The sequence below is a fragment of the Hyla sarda genome, chromosome 2 (genome assembly GCF_029499605.1).
Source record: "Hyla sarda isolate aHylSar1 chromosome 2, aHylSar1.hap1, whole genome shotgun sequence".
Lineage (NCBI taxonomy): Eukaryota > Metazoa > Chordata > Amphibia > Anura > Hylidae > Hyla > Hyla sarda.
The window spans coordinates 406,120,058-406,137,358 of record NC_079190.1 but is presented as its reverse complement, the minus strand read 5'-3'; the positions used below and the strand labels follow the sequence as shown (position 1 = coordinate 406,137,358).

General features: G+C 43.0%; 1 protein-coding gene across 2 annotated transcripts in view; it reads left to right on the top strand.

The window, feature by feature from the left end:
• The window catches only part of LOC130358009 (interleukin-5 receptor subunit alpha-like), a 64,897-nt gene that overhangs the window by 11,380 nt on the left and 36,216 nt on the right, over nt 1–17,301 (top strand). For both annotated transcript variants that reach the window (XM_056560798.1, XM_056560796.1), the window contains exons 3-6: nt 9,167–9,315; nt 10,884–11,025; nt 15,373–15,481; nt 15,572–15,753. In XM_056560798.1, the coding sequence (XP_056416773.1) occupies nt 9,167–9,315; nt 10,884–11,025; nt 15,373–15,481; nt 15,572–15,753 (582 nt within the window). The remainder of the gene's footprint in view (nt 1–9,166; nt 9,316–10,883; nt 11,026–15,372; nt 15,482–15,571; nt 15,754–17,301) is intronic.

The following is a 17,301-nucleotide window of genomic DNA, read 5'->3' as shown; positions in this document are numbered from 1 at the left end:
ATACGACCTGGTCACTACCGCCGCAGCAAGACCATCCCGCTTTGCGGCGGGCTCTGGTGAAAACCAGTAGTGGCTTAGAACCGGTCCACTAGCACGGTCCACGCCAATCCCTCTCTGGCACAGAGGATCCACTACCTGCCAGCCGGCATCGTGACAGTAGATCCGGCCATGGATCCCGCTGAAGTTCCTCTGCCAGTTGTCGCTGACCTCACCACGGTGGTCGCCCAGCAGTCACAACAGATAGCGCAACAAGGCCAACAGCTGTCTCAACTGACCGTTATGCTACAACAGTTACTACCACAGCTTCAGCAGTCATCTCCTCCGCCAGCTCCTGCACCTCCTCCGCAGCGAGTGGCCGCTCCTGGGATACGCTTATCCTTGCCGGATAAATTTGATGGGGACTCTAAGTTTTGCCGTGGCTTTCTTTCCCAATGTTCCCTGCATCTGGAGATGATGTCGGACCTGTTTCCCACTGAAAGGTCTAAGGTGGCTTTCGTAGTCAGCCTTCTGTCCGGAAAAGCCCTGTCATGGGCCACACCGCTCTGGGACCGCAATGACCCCGTCACTGCCTCTGTACACTCCTTCTTCTCGGAAATCCGAAGTGTCTTTGAGGAACCTGCCCGAGCCTCTTCTGCTGAGACTGCCCTGTTGAACCTGGTCCAGGGTAATTCTTCCGTTGGCGAGTATGCCGTACAATTCCGTACTCTTGCTTCAGAATTGTCCTGGAATAATGAGGCCCTCTGCGCGACCTTCAAAAAAGGCCTATCCAGCAACATTAAAGATGTTCTGGCCGCACGAGAAATTCCTGCTAATCTACATGAACTTATTCACCTAGCCACTCGCATTGACATGCGTTTTTCCGAAAGGCGTCAGGAACTCCGCCAAGATATGGACTCTGTTCGCACGAGGCGTTTCTCCTCCTCGGCTCCTCTCTCCTCTGGTCCCCTGCAATCTGTTCCTGTGCCTCCCGCCGTGGAGGCTATGCAGGTCGACCGGTCTCGCCTGACACCTCAAGAGAGGACACAACGCCGTATGGAGAACCTCTGCCTGTACTGTGCTAGTACCGAACACTTCCTGAGAGATTGTCCTATCCGTCCTCCCCGCCTGGAAAGACGTACGCTGACTCCGCACAAAGGTGAGACAGTCCTTGATGTCTACTCTGCTTCTCCACGTCTTACTGTGCCTGTGCGGATGTCTGCCTCTGCCTTCTCCTTCTCTACAGTGGCCTTCTTGGACTCTGGATCTGCAGGAAATTTTATTTTGGCCTCTCTCGTCAAAAGGTTCAACATCCCGGTGACCAGTCTCGCCAGACCCCTCTACATCAATTGTGTAAATAATGAAAGATTGGACTGTACCATACGTTTCCGCACGGAGCCCCTTCTTATGAGCATCGGATCTCATCATGAGAGGATTGAACTTTTGGTCCTCCCCAATTGCACCTCAGAAATTCTCCTTGGACTTCCCTGGCTTCAACTTCATTCCCCTACCCTGGATTGGTCCACTGGGGAGATCAAGAGTTGGGGGTCCTCTTGTTCCAAGAACTGTCTAAAACCGGTTCCCAGTAACCCTTGCCGTAACTCTGTGGTTCCTCCAGTAACCGGTCTCCCTAAGGCCTATATGGACTTCGCGGATGTTTTCTGCAAAAAACAAGCTGAGACTCTACCTCCTCACAGGCCTTATGATTGCCCTATCGACCTCCTCCCGGGCACTACTCCACCCCGGGGCAGAATTTATCCTCTCTCTGCCCCAGAGACTCTTGCCATGTCCGAATACGTCCAGGAGAATCTAAAAAAGGGCTTTATCCGTAAATCCTCCTCTCCTGCCGGAGCCGGATTTTTCTTTGTGTCCAAAAAAGATGGCTCCCTACGTCCTTGCATTGACTACCGCGGTCTTAATAAAATCACGGTTAAGAACCGCTACCCCTTACCCCTCATCTCTGAACTCTTTGATCGCCTCCAAGGTGCCCACATCTTCACTAAATTGGACTTAAGAGGCGCCTATAACCTCATCCGCATCAGAGAGGGGGACGAGTGGAAAACGGCATTTAACACCAGAGATGGACACTTTGAGTATCTGGTCATGCCCTTTGGACTGTGCAACGCCCCTGCCGTCTTCCAAGACTTTGTCAATGAAATTTTTCGTGATCTGTTATACTCCTGTGTTGTTGTATATCTGGACGATATCCTAATTTTTTCTGCCAATCTAGAAGAACACCGCCAGCATGTCCGTATGGTTCTTCAGAGACTTCGTGACAACCAACTCTATGCCAAAATTGAGAAATGTCTGTTTGAATGCCAATCTCTTCCTTTTCTAGGATATTTGGTCTCTGGCCAGGGACTACAGATGGATCCAGACAAACTCTCTGCCGTCTTAGATTGGCCACGCCCCTCCGGACTCCGTGCTATCCAACGCTTTTTGGGGTTCGCCAATTATTACAGGCAATTTATTCCACATTTTTCTACCATTGTGGCTCCTATCGTGGCTTTAACCAAAAAAAATGCTGATCCCAAGTCCTGGCCTCCTCAAGCAGAAGACGCCTTTAAACGACTCAAGTCTGCCTTTTCTTCGGCTCCCGTCCTCTCCAGACCTGACCCTTCCAAACCCTTCCTATTGGAGGTTGATGCCTCCTCAGTGGGAGCTGGAGCTGTTCTTCTACAAAAAAATTCTTCCGGGCATGCTGTCACTTGTGGTTTTTTCTCTAGGACCTTCTCTCCAGCGGAGAGGAACTACTCCATCGGGGATCGAGAGCTTCTAGCCATTAAATTAGCACTTGAGGAATGGAGGCATCTGCTGGAGGGATCAAGTTCTCCTGTTATTATCTACACCGACCACAAGAACCTCTCCTACCTCCAGTCTGCCCAACGGCTGAATCCTCGCCAGGCCCGGTGGTCTCTGTTCTTTGCCCGATTTAATTTTGAGATTCACTTTCGTCCTGCCGATAAGAACATTAGGGCCGATGCTCTCTCTCGTTCCTCGGATGCCTCAGAAGTTGAACTCTCTCCGCAACACATCATTCCACCTGACTGCCTGATTTCCACTTCTCCAGCCTCCATCAGGCAGACTCCTCCAGGAAAGACCTTTGCTTCTCCTCGCCAACGCCTCGGAATCCTCAAATGGGGTCACTCCTCCCATCTCGCAGGTCATGCGGGTATCAAGAAATCTGTGCAACTCATCTCCCGCTTCTATTGGTGGCCGACTCTGGAGACGGATGTTGTGGACTTTGTGCGAGCTTGCACTATCTGTGCCCGGGATAAGACTCCTCGCCAGAAGCCCGCTGGTTTTCTTCATCCTCTGCCTGTCCCCGAACAGCCTTGGTCTCTGATTGGTATGGATTTTATTACTGATTTACCCCCTTCCCGTGGCAACACTGTTATTTGGGTGGTCGTTGATCGATTCTCCAAAATGGCACATTTCATCCCTCTTCCTGGTCTTCCTTCTGCGCCTCAGTTGGCTAAACTATTTTTTGTACACATTTTTCGTCTTCACGGGTAGTGTTGCTCACGAATATTCGCAATTCGAATATTATTCGCGAATATCGCATATTCGCGAATTCGCGAATTTCGCGAATATAGCGCTATATATTCGTAATTACGAATATTCGTTTTTTTTTTTTTTTTTTTTTTCCACAGTACACATCACAGTGATCATCCCTCTCTGCTTCCAGCTTGTGTGGTGTAAAGAAGGCTGCAATACTACTGTGTGAGACTGGCGCGCGAAAATTCGCATATGCGAATATTAGCACATGCGAATTTTCACATATGCGAATTTTTGCGTATGTTAATTTTGTATATGCTAATATGCACATATGATAGTTTTCGCATACGCGAATGTTCGCATATGCGAAAATAAAACGGGAATATAACGAATATGCGAATATTCGCGAATATATGACGAATATTCATCCATATATTCGCGAATATTCGCGAATTCGAATATGGCCTATGCCGCTCAACACTATTCACGGGTTGCCTACGCAGATTGTCTCGGATAGAGGCGTCCAATTCGTGTCTAAATTCTGGAGGGCTCTCTGTAAACAACTCAAGATTAAATTAAATTTTTCTTCTGCATATCATCCCCAGTCCAATGGACAAGTAGAAAGGATTAACCAGATCTTGGGTGATTATTTGCGACATTTTGTTTCCTCCCGCCAGGATGACTGGGCAGATCTCCTCCCATGGGCCGAATTCTCGTATAACTTCAGGGTCTCTGAGTCTTCCTCCAAATCCCCATTTTTCGTGGTGTACGGCCGTCACCCTCTTCCCCCCCTCCCTACTCCCTTGCCCTCTGGTCTGCCCGCTGTGGATGAAATTTCTCGTGACCTTTCCATCATATGGAGAGAGACCCAAAATTCTCTCTTACAGGCTTCATCACGCATGAAGAAGTTCGCGGATAAGAAAAGAAGAGCTCCCCCCGTTTTTTCCCCTGGAGACAAGGTATGGCTCTCCGCTAAATATGTCCGCTTCCGTGTCCCTAGCTACAAGTTGGGACCACGCTATCTTGGTCCTTTCAAAATTTTGTGTCAAATTAATCCTGTCTCTTATAAACTTCTTCTTCCTCCCTCTCTTCGTATCCCTAATGCCTTTCACGTCTCTCTTCTCAAACCACTCATCCTCAACCGTTTTTCTCCCAAATCTGTTCCTCCCACTCCTGTTTCTGGCTCCTCGGACATCTTCTCGGTCAAAGAAATTTTAGCTGCCAAAAAGGTCAGAGGGAAAAATTTTTTTTTAGTGGACTGGGAGGGTTGTGGTCCTGAAGAGAGATCCTGGGAACCTGAGGACAACATCCTAGACAAAAGTCTGCTCCTCAGGTTCTCAGGCTCTAAGAAGAGGGGGAGACCCAAGGGGGGGGGTACTGTTACGCCGAGCGCTCCGGGTCCCCGCTCCTCCCCGGAGCGCTCGCTTCACTCTCCCCGCGGCAGCGCTCCGGTCACGTCCTCTGACCCGGGGCGCTGCGATTCCGCTGCCAGCCGGGATGCGATTCGCGATGCGGGTAGCGCCCGCTCGCGATGCGCACCCCGGCTCCCCTACCTGACTCGCTCTCCATCTGTTCTGTCCCGGCGCGCGCGGCCCCGCTCCCTAGGGCGCGCGCGCGCCGGGTCTCTGCGATTTAAAGGGCCACTGCGCCACTGATTGGCGCAGTGGTCCCAATTAGTGTGTTCACCTGTGCACTTCCCTATATCACCTCACTTCCCCTGCACTCCCTTGCCGGATCTTGTTGCCTTAGTGCCAGTGAAAGCGTTCCTTGTGTGTTCCTTGCCTGTGTTTCCAGACCTTCTGCCGTTGCCCCTGACTACGATCCTTGCTGCCTGCCCCGACCTTCTGCTACGTCCGACCTTGCTTTTGCCTACTCCCTTGTACCGCGCCTATCTTCAGCAGCCAGAGAGGTGAGCCGTTGCTAGTGGATACGACCTGGTCACTACCGCCGCAGCAAGACCATCCCGCTTTGCGGCGGGCTCTGGTGAAAACCAGTAGTGGCTTAGAACCGGTCCACTAGCACGGTCCACGCCAATCCCTCTCTGGCACAGAGGATCCACTACCTGCCAGCCGGCATCGTGACACACACATGACCATACAGATATAAAGAGACATGATAAAAGTAGTCAATGTGACAAAACCAAGCCAAGGCAACACCTATACTTGCATGTCCAAAATGTAATGACAGAAGCTAGTGTCCAGGACCAAAATGAATAATGGAGGACGGGGTCACAAGAATCCCACGCGTCCGTTGCCTGAAAAGGGCAACTTTCTCAGGGGTCCCCTGAGGAAATAAATTAATTTCAATTGGTATTGCCGGGTGTGCTGCTATTTTTCAGTGATGTCTTTCTCTCATTACTTATTTTATTTATTTACATGACATGTTTTTACTTTTTGTGGAACTTGCAGTGTATTATGAACTGATTGGAGTGTATTATGACTAATACCTTCAGCAGGGTATACTTGGAGTACTAAGATGACAGGTGTAAAGGCCTTGTTACGCCGAGCGCTCCGGGTCCCCGCTCCTCCCCGGAGCGCTCACGGCGTCTCTCTCCCTGCAGCGCCCCGGTCAGTCCCACTGACCGGGAGCGCTGCACTGACATGGCCGTCGGGGATGCGATTCGCACAGCGGGACGCGCCCGCTCGCGAATCACATCCCAAGTCACTTACCTGTCCCGGTCCCCTGCTGTCATGTGCTGGCGCGCGCGGCTCCGCTCTCTAGGGCGCGCGTGCGCCAGCTCTCTGAGACTTAAAGGGCCAGTGCACCAATGATTGGTGCCTGGCCCAATTAGCTTAATTAGCTTCCACCTGCTCCCTGGCTATATCTGCTCACTTCCCCTGCACTCCCTTGCCGGATCTTGTTGCCTTGTGCCAGTGAAAGCGTTTAGTGTTGTCCAAGCCTGTGTTACCTGATCTCCTGCTATCCATATTGACTACGAACCTTGCCGCCTGCCCCGACCTTCTGCTACGTCTGACCTTGCCTCTGCCTAGTCCTTCTGTCCCACGCCTTCTCAGCAGTCAGCGAGGTTGAGCCGTTGCTAGTGGATACGACCTGGTTGCTACTGCCGCAGCAAGACCATCCCGCTTTGCGGCGGGCTCTGGTGAACACCAGTAGCCTCTTAGAACCGGTCCACCGGCACGGTCCACGCCAATCCCTCGCTGACACAGTGGATCCACAACCTGTAAGCCGAATCGTGACAGGCCTTTACTTCACTGGGCACCCCAAAATTACATTGCAAATGTAGCAATCAGATGACAAAGGGGGCTCAATTTCTTTTTAACCATCTAAAAACCACGGTTTCTATTGACTATGGCATCTAAGGCTTGCACAACTGGGACCTAAGTTATCTCTACTCCCCTCCTGGTAGATGTCAGCTGTTTCTGCAATAGGTTTTGGGATGTGAGTCATACTGTGTTGTGGTCTAGTTTATAAGGAACTGCGAACAGGGTAGATAACTTTGCTGCTTAGACAGTATTAGTCAAAGGTTCATACCGTAATTTAGCCTTAAGCTTAGATATTGTACAAGCATATATGTCTGCCAGAGGAGGAACATGCTAAATTAATTTATAAAATGAATCACCTTAAAGGAGTTGTCTAAGATTTTTACCGATATTCCTTAAAGCTTCAGTGCCATTTCATCTCTTGTGTTCCTTGCTAGGATTGCAATGGTGACATCAAGTGCATTGTTCATGTAACACTGCAGCCAGCACAGCATTCACACACTCTTCAGGCAATAAACTACTGAGACCAGTAATTAGCTATGTTCACACACCAATTTTTCAGACTCATTTTGATCCATAAACTGCTGTAAAAAATGAGGGGAAAAAAGCATAAAACTGTGTTTGAGCATAGAAACTACAGGAAAAAGGGCTGAAAAAGAAACTGAACTGCTAAAAAAAAATGCGGAAAATTAGGCTAAAAAAAGACCAATATCAGACATCTTGTCTAAGACAGTTTCCCCCAGCCCTATCTGCTTTGACTCCTTCTTAAAAAAAAAAAAAAAATCTATACCTTGGTAATTGTCATTTGACTTTAGACCTATTCCGATCTCCATCATGTCTCTCTATGTGTAGCGCATGGTAGCATTAATAAGTTTGCTACTGGGTACCTGTTCACCAGCTCAAGGATTTATCTTGGCCCCTTCATCATGTATGACAGTTACAGTGTAGTACTTTAGCTTGGGAGCTGTCAAGCACAAAAGCACAGAAATAGACAACCTACTTTTGACCCCAACCGGGCCACCAGCAATCCCAGAGCGTGAGCTGACAGCAGAAGCAGAGAGAGAGGTAATTAGGAAAGATGGGATAAACCCCTTAATGTGCTTATATTTTATAATTAATTTTATAAGCCATTATTATTTATTAAAAAAGCTATCATAGAATAGAACATAAAGAAAAAATGTTTAAAAAAATGAGAAAAACAAAGGTTTAATGCTTCTACAAGCCAACAAAATTAATTTAGATAATCTTCAGTTTAAAATAACAATGATAATAAAGAAATAAGCATCCAGCAAAAAAAGAAACAAGGCAATTTGGGATTGATAAGGAAACTAAAAAGTGAGAAGGCTGACTGTATACCAAAAATATAAAATTGGGCTCTGGGCATTAAAGCCCAAAATGCACCTGGTCAGGAAAGGGCTAATACATCTTTTCAAATTTTGTATATAATCTAGTAACATATCTTTATAGTTGGCAATTAAAGGGGTTTGTCCATAAACACTAGTTATACCCTCTTTTCAGGATAGGGAATAACTACCTTTTCTCAGGGAAGTGTGTGTGTGTGTGTGTGTGGGGGGGGGGGGGGGGCGGTGACTAACTGCTGGGACCCCCATGAATTCCAGAATGGGGGAGCAAGACTATCCTGCACATGCATTGTGCACCTCAATACAACACTCATTCCCTATGGGAGCCACTGAAGACAACCAAACTTTATATGGCTATTTCTCTGCCAGGTCTCCTAGAGAATGAATGGAGAGCATATGTGCTCTCAGTTCTGAAAGCATGAAAGGGGGGATAAGAAGTCAGACCCGATCATATAGTTAGTGTTTGTGGATAAATCTCTTAAATAGCTGATCATTCTTCCTTTTATATTTAATGAAAATAAATCTATTAAAATTAGGATTTAAAGGGGTACTCCGGTGAAAAACTTTTTTTTTTTTTTTTAAATCAACAGGTGCCAGAAAGTTAAACAGATTTGTAAATTAGTTCTATTAAAAAATCTTAATCCTTCCTGTACTTATTAGCTGCTGAATACTACAGCAGAAATTCTTTTCTTTTTGAAACACAGAACTGTCTGCTGACATCACAAGCACAGTGCTCTCTGCTGACATCTCTGTTCATTTTATGAACTGTCCAGAACAGCATACGTTTGCTATGGGGATTTTCTTTTACCCTGGATAGTTCCTAAAATGGACAGAGATGTCAGCAGAGAGCACTGTGCTCATGTCAGCTGACAGCTCTGTGTTTCAGACGGAAAATAATTTCCACTGTAGTATTCAACAGCTAATAAGTACAGGAAGGATTAAGATTTTTTAATAGAAGTAATTTACAAATCTGTTTAACTTTCTGGCACCAGTTGATTTAACAAAAAAAAGTTTTTCACCGGAGTACCCCTTTAAGTTTTTATTATTGTTTTAAACCTCAATATTACTATTGTTATCATAATAATCCTACTAATAATAACTTGTTTGCAGTTATTCCTAAACAACCCAATGTTACAATATCAAACTATGGCTTCTTATCTATCAATATTTCATGGGATGCAGAAGAAATAGCTGAAAAAGGACATTTAAGTGTTTGCTATAACTTAACCTATCAATTCCTGGATAGAAGACCAACATGGGTAATGAATATTTTATTCCTATCTGTTTTCTTGTAAAAGTCTTATTCTTAACTTCTATCTCTTTTATATTTAGCTTAAGAAATCCTGCTAATACAATAATACATTGCCTTGTGCTTTCAGATAAGGGGGACATGAATCGGTCATGTGACTGATAAGACAAAATAGAGAGAGGATAAGAAAAAGAAAGAAAAGGGGAGGGCAGCACCTCATGTGATCCTGTGGGTACAGTGAATTTTAAGTGAGCGTCTGAAATATGGACTCCAAGAAAAAACTCCAAGAAATGGCACAATCCCATATAAAGTAGGAGTGACTAGTGTAATTAACACAACTGTACTTTATTCAAAAAGACAGTCAGCAAGTACATCCAGGAGCAAGACGCATTTCGGGTACAATCCAACCCTTTTCAATTGCAGATGTCTGAGTAGTCATTGAGTAGGTCCACTAACATGACTACTAAGATCAGCATGAGCAGAGGATTACATGGTCAGATGACAAGTTATCCTGGAACCCATCCCACAAAATTATATATCATATAATATATCTCTGCCTAGCTCCTCCTGCAGATTGGACAGTATTTACAATATGACAAGATCCTGTTAAGTTTAATATTTATCATATCTTGAGTCAGAGTTCTCTCCTACCCCCTTTTAAATCTTATGCCTCCATAGAGCAACCTCTTTCATTTTGCTTCCGATATGTCTCCATAAAATTGGTATCCCTACATGAAAACTGCATTGTAAATATAATTAATAAAACTTTAAGGGTACGTTCACACGTACAGGATCTTGCGCAGATTTGATGCACAAGATTTGTAACTGCAGATTAGAAGCTGTGCTCAGTCATTTAGTTTACATTGAAATCTTCAGCATCAAATCCTGCACATAAATTTTTTTTATTTATTTTATTTATATAGCGCCTACAGATTCTGCAGCGCTTAAATCTGCATACGTGTGAACGTACCCTAAAGGGTTGTCAGAAGGGAGAGATATTTTCCGCTCCCCTGCTGCCTCCAGTAATGCTGCTCCAAGCCTCCAGTGCTGTCCTCTCCCAGGTGTTGAGGCCCAATATGTCACTTGTCATTCAGTCAATCACTGGCTGTAGCAGTGTCCTGCCTCCGGTAGTAACTGGCTGAGCACCAATTAATGTATTTGACCCAGCCCTGGTCTTAGTCATGCTCTTCTTCCTGGCACTGAGCTCCAATACTTCAGAAGGCCATATGGCCAATCCCTAGCTCAGACGGGACACTGTTGCGGCCAGTGATTGAATAAATGACAATTGATATATTGGGCCTCGGCACTCGAAAAAGGAGAACACTATAGATTGGGAAAAGCAATACTAGAAGCAGCAAGGGGAGAGCGCAAGGTATGTACAAGTTTATACAGACTGCCTGGACATCTTCCCAAAAAATACCCCTTTCACTAGACAACTCCTTTAATATTTTATTAGAGAATAATAGAGAATAGTAGAGAATAATAAGTCAAATATAAACTTCCTTTTTAGATGAGACCCCAATGACTACATTTATACAGAATTGTAAAGATAAACATTTTAGTTTCTTTCTTTTTCAGATAATATCGAAAAAAAATTATCGCACATTTAAACTGAACATGCAGTCTAGATTGTTTGGGTCAGTTTCAACAGCACTTTGCAAAGGGAATCAAGTACATATTCAAAGCAAGCCAGCAGAATTTGTTTACAACACCCCACAAGGTGAGATTTGTATGCAATGTCTTTTATATATATGCAATAAAAAGTGTTAAAATAGTTACCGTATATAAAATTCTGAACTGTTCTGCTCTGGCTCATGCAACAATAATTTTTCTTATGAATATTAATACATTATAAGGCCACTTGGCCTACACAAGACCCAACTTCAGCAAAAGCCTAGTGACCCAAACAGACAGCTGTCAGTTTGGTACATGAGACCCAAGGTCGGGCTGGGACTTGCGGCCTTAATAGGGGTGTAAAAATTAAATGAACGTTCGTGGTATAACCTTTTGCATGCAATGGGAGACACAGCTAAAGATGTTTTCTCATATAGACAACTACTTTCATATACTCTAGTGGGCATATAAAATGCCACTGAGTATCTTGAATGGCAGCCATAAAAAAAACAATATTACTTCTGCAGAAGTCGTTAAGACTAGTTTGTCAAGAGTTTTAGAAGCTATAGAGAGTTGTCCTTATATATGACAAAATGTTTTGACTTTACAGTTTAATCCTTTGGTAACACACAATGTACATTTACTTAGTGTGCAATATTAGAGACCATAATGCGAGTAATTTTAACAGTATAAGAAAGGTAACAAAAAATTCCTTCAGAAATGGTTAAAGTCACCATAATCACTTTACCCAAACCAGGAAAATCTACTGATTGGCCTTCTAACCTAAGACCAATTTCCCTGTTGAACGTGGACGTCATGCTTTATGCAAAATTGCTAGCAGACATACTTTCTCGTATTTTCCCAAACACAATACACAAAGACCAGGTAGGATTTGTTGGAGGTAGACTCGTGGAAGATGGCATCCGAAGAGTGGTTGACCTGGTAAGCTCAAGTTGGACGCCTTCTCTGCTCCTCTCCTTGGACGCGGCGAAGGCATTCGACCGTATAAACTGGAATTTCGCTGTAGAAACCCTTCGTAGATTGTCCTCCCTGAAACATTCATACACGCGATATGGGCCCTTTATGTAGATCCATCTGCTAATGTCTTTTATTAATGGCTTAATATCTTCCACGTTAAAAATTAATAATGGTACCAAATAGGGTTGCCCTCTCTCACCTTTTATTTTTATAATGATCATGGAGATCTTGGCTTCCAAGATCAGATCCGATCCCAGTATAAAGGGCATCCCTGTCGGTAATTCAGAATACAAAATCAGCCTCTATGCGGATGACGTTCTGTTCACACTAACAGATCCTCTGCGCTCTTTAGACTCGGTTAAAAAACACATCCTAGATTTTGGTAAGCTCTCTTATTGCAAGATTAACAAAACAAAATCTAATATTCTCAATATAAACATCCCATCACCAACAATCACCAAAATTAAATCCCTCTTTTCTAATAATTGGGTAGAATCTCATTTTCCAAACCTAGGAATTAACATCACTAAATCCATCTCTACACTAGTCCGAGTTAATATTCCCCCTTTTGCACAAAGCCCCTTTTTTTTAATCTGTCATGTGTCTATTTAAATGGTAATAACTTTGGAATGCTTTTACTTACCCCAGCGATTCCAAGATTGTTCTTTTGTTTTATGTTGTACTTTATATTAGTGATACATTTTGGTCAGCGTTTTTTTGTAAAAAAATAATTGCAAATTTAGCAATAATTATCCACTTTTTAAAGAAATTTTCTAATCTGCTTTTTAGCAATCAGTTCAGTTCTGAAGAGGATTTAAGGGGCCTGTATGTTAGATACCCCCATAAATAACTCCATTATAAACACTTTACCCCTCAAAGTTGGCAGATTTAGCAGATTTTCTATTTTAATCCATTTTATTTGTAATACAGGAGGTGTTGACAGAGAAATGCCACTTAATATTTATGTCCCTAATGCTGAAGTATTTGAAAATGTCCCATATGAGGCCCTAAAGTGCAAAATGGCTCACACACAGGCATCAGACATGAAGGAGCACCGTGTGGATTTTGAGGTCTTCTTTTAGTTAGAATACTTTGTTGCTTTGTATCAAGCTGCTTTGGGGTACCAAAATATTTTTGGGAGACAAGTACATTTTTTGATTGGTACATTTTGGGATACATGAGACACTAATTTTTTTTATTCTGCTGGTATGAATAAAAAAATCTATTCTGTTATTTTTTTATTTATTTTTTTAACATTGCTTGTCATGCAGTATGAATTAAGTTACCTTTACACTTCTGGTCGGTGCAATTACAGCGACACCAAATGTATATACTTTTTTATGGTTTATCATAATTACAATATAAAAACTATTTTTGTAAAAAAAAAGTTTTAGTACGTTTTCATATTCTGAGAGCTGTAACTTTTTTTTATTGATGGAGCTGTATGAGGGCTTGATTTTTGTGGGAGGAATTGACATCGTTTGAGGTGTCATTTTGGGGTACATATGATTTTTTTTTCATATTTACAGAGGCAGCAATAAAAATAGTTTTGACTTTTTTATTCCTTTTTTTTACGGCATTCACTGTGTGGTACAAATGATGTGGCAATTTTATTCTGCAGGTCAGTATGATTATGATTATACCTAGTTTATGTACTTTTTATAATGGTTTATTACATAGACACCCCAAAATTTATTTTTTTAAAATATTTATGTATATATATATATATATATATATATATATATATATACATATATATATATATATATATATATATATATATAATATTATATTATATTTATTTATCTTTGACATTTACATTTTTTTAAATGACATATTTTTCACAATGTTTTTTATTGCTTACAATTTTTTTTTTGTTATACTGATGCCACATAATACACTGTTAGATCATCTCTTGTTTGTTAGGTCATCTCTTGTTTTAGCAACAATACATCATTTTACCACAAACTATATTTTTCAATAGTGGAGAATTCTAGCTCCACAAAACATACCTTGTACAAATGAATTAATGGCATAAATATTTCTAGTTCAAGTTAAATAAAATGTATCAAATCACTTGATGTTGAGGAAAAATTATAGAATCACCTTGTAATTTGCATTTCTAAAACAAAAAAAGTGGAAACTTCTTAACTGGGTTCACATATAATCATTTGTATGGCATAGTTTACCTCTGGCATGCTAGAATTGATCCCATTCATTTGAAAGGGACAGTTCACAATCATCCAGCATCTCAATTTTGATGCCGGATAGTTGGACCGCAGCCAGAAACATTGGACCTCGGATGCCATATAACTGATTACAACTTGTCATCAGTTTTGGCATCCGTTGTGTCAAGATCTAGGCTGAATTCACTTATGCCGGATGACAGACATGTGTGAACCCAGCCTTACAGATCTCGCTGAGCTGTAAAGCTTGGCTAATTGAAAGAAAACATGGCCCCAACAAAAGAGCTGTCAATTGACACATTGGAAAGGATTGGAAAACTACTTCCAGATGTAGCAAAATATGTTTTTATTTTCCAATCAGCTGTGTTTTATATTTGGTGCAAGTATAAATAGAATGAGAAGGTTAGCTTCTATAGCTACTGACTTAGATATCATTATTGAGGTCACAACTGGACATTTGTTTTAAGGGGGTCATTGAAATGGCAGAAAGATGTTTCATTGTTTATGGCACAAAAAATCTATAAATTAACTAATGTACATTAATGTTCAATGCTGCAGTGTTGTCTAAGTTTCAGCTTCCCTCTTCTGCTTCCTGCAGCTCTAGTTCCACATTTGCTCCAACACTTTTCACAGCACTCTGTGCCGGCAGGTGACTAATAATGTTCTTGAAGTGGGCTGGCTGTCTGGCTTAGTTCAATACCCAGCCTCTACCCCACTGCCAATTCAAAAACAATAAAGGGGGCTAGCCTAATTATTGATCTAAACCATACAGCTCGCCCGTTCCAGCTTGCCACAAGAGGAAGAGAAATTAGAATAAACAGGGAAGTGGGATCCTATGACTAGAAGAGGAGTGCTGAAACTAGGACATTACTGCAGAGTTAAGCAATACATTATATTATTGAATTTAACAAGTTTACCTGTCATAAACAATAAAACATACGTTTTGCTACCGGACAACCTTATAAGCTTTTATATTCTCTCCTCTTTTATATATTTTGTATAAGAAATAACTTGAATGGGTTCCCTATCTGTATTTGTTTACTACAAAGAAATGGCCTTGGACTGCAAAGTGCTGCATATTATGATTGAGTTGTAGAAATACTTAAAAGATCCAATCTACTCACCAATACTCCTTTGCTATTAATCCATTTAAATGTAATTGTTCCTTATGTAGAATATTTGCTTTGAATTAGCAATTTTCACTGCATAGAACGAAACATTTTGCTGTGCTCCCCGTCAACCACTCTTGCGCCCCAGTCTCTCATAAAGATGTGTATTTGTTGTTTCAGTTTACATCAACAATGTGTCATGTGTACTATTCAACATCACCAATCTAAACTGTTCCTGGAACTTTAGAACAGATGCCCCTGAGGACATCAACTATTCCTTTGCTGTAAGGTACAACATTGTAACATTGTACTTTTTTTTCCACTAAAAAACTAGAAACACTGCCCAAAAGTACTAAATGTACATATTTTCTCTTTACAGGTTAAAGTCTAAATGGTTGATTTGTAAGCACTATTTAAACCAACATAAAAAGAATGTTGGCTGTTACATGCATGATGTGGTTTCGGACAATAAAGACAACATCAGAATTTTGAATAGGATAAGGATTGGATTCTTTAGTGAGTCACATAATTTCTCAAAAACATTCAGTCCAGAAGTTGTAGGTGAGACACAATTTCCACTAAAAGGTTTTTAAATGTTTGCTAGTTCCTAATGTATAACATAATCTATGTATCTATCTTTATGGCTGTCTGATTATCTCTCTATAATACTAAATATAAATGAAAGAAGGAAACAGGGATGCCAGCACTCTTTAAAACTCCAGATTTATTACAGTCATAAAAACATCAGGACAAAGTGAAAACAGTCAAGTATGCACGGTTGACGCGTTTCGAGTCTATGACTCTTTAAAGGGGTACTCCGGTGCTTACACATCTTATCCCCTATCCAAAGGATAGGGGATAAGACGCCTGATCGCGGGAGTCCCGCAGCTGGGGACGCCCGTGATCATGCACGCGGCACCCCGTTTGTAATCAGTCCCCGGAGCGTGTTCGCTCCGGGACTGATTACGGTCGACCGCAGGGCCGGTGGGTGTGACATCACGCCTCTATCCCCGTGTGATGTCACGCTCTGCCCCTCAATGCAAGCCTACGGGAGGGGGCGTGATAGCTTTGCATGATAGCTTTTCAGTTAAGAACTGCGGTCGACCGTAATCAGTCCCGGAGTGAACACGCTCCGGGGACTGATTACAAACGGGGTGCCGCGTGCATGATCACTGGCGTCCCCAGCTGCGGTACTCCCGCGATCAGGCATCTTATCCCCTATCCTTTGGATAGGGGATAAGATGTGTAAGCACCGGAGTACCCCTCTAACGAAACCTATAGCATGTACATAACAGTGACATATTTATAGTCAGGAAAGAGGAGGGAGGAGTGGAACGTGATGGGGGTTGGTGATGTGCAAGAACGCTGGTCTGTACAGAGTCTTAAGCAAAGTCGCTTTGAGTGGCACTAGTACATACCAGCGTCTGCAGTTTATTCCCACCACCTCCTTTAGGTTACTGGCAGAAGGTTTGAACTTGGGGATACTTACACAAAAAAAGTTTGACTATATTCTAGTTGCTGATCCCATTATTCCCATTTATCATTGCCTAAAGTACACAAAGACCGATTCCCGTATGCAATGCGTCCCGTCGTCGCAGGAATCGGGTCTCTTAATGAAGGTCTCTGTTCTTGGCTCGACTCTGCTCTGTGTCCTCTGGTTGAACTATGCCCAAGTCACATCAAGGACACTAAACATCTTTTGTCCTTCTTGGAAAACATGACTTGATGTCATGGTTGGTTTGTGACATCGAATCACTGTATACGTCTCTGCCCCACACTATATTAGTGCAGGCAGTTTCTGATATTATGCAACAATTCTCATTGTATGATTCAGTTCTACAGGGGTTCATTCTGGATGTTTTATGGGACATTTTATCACATATTTTTTTTATGTATGAAAATGTTTTTTATTTGCAAAAAACTAGTGTTACGCCGAGCGCTCCGGGTCCCTGCTCCTCCCCGGAGTGCTCGTGGCGTTCACCTCCATGCAGCGCCCCGGTCAGACCCGCTGACCGGGAGCGCTGCATTAGTGTCACCGGCGGGGATGTGACCCGCATAGCGGGACGCGCCCACCCGCGGCCCGCATCCTAGTCTCCACACCTGCCCCGT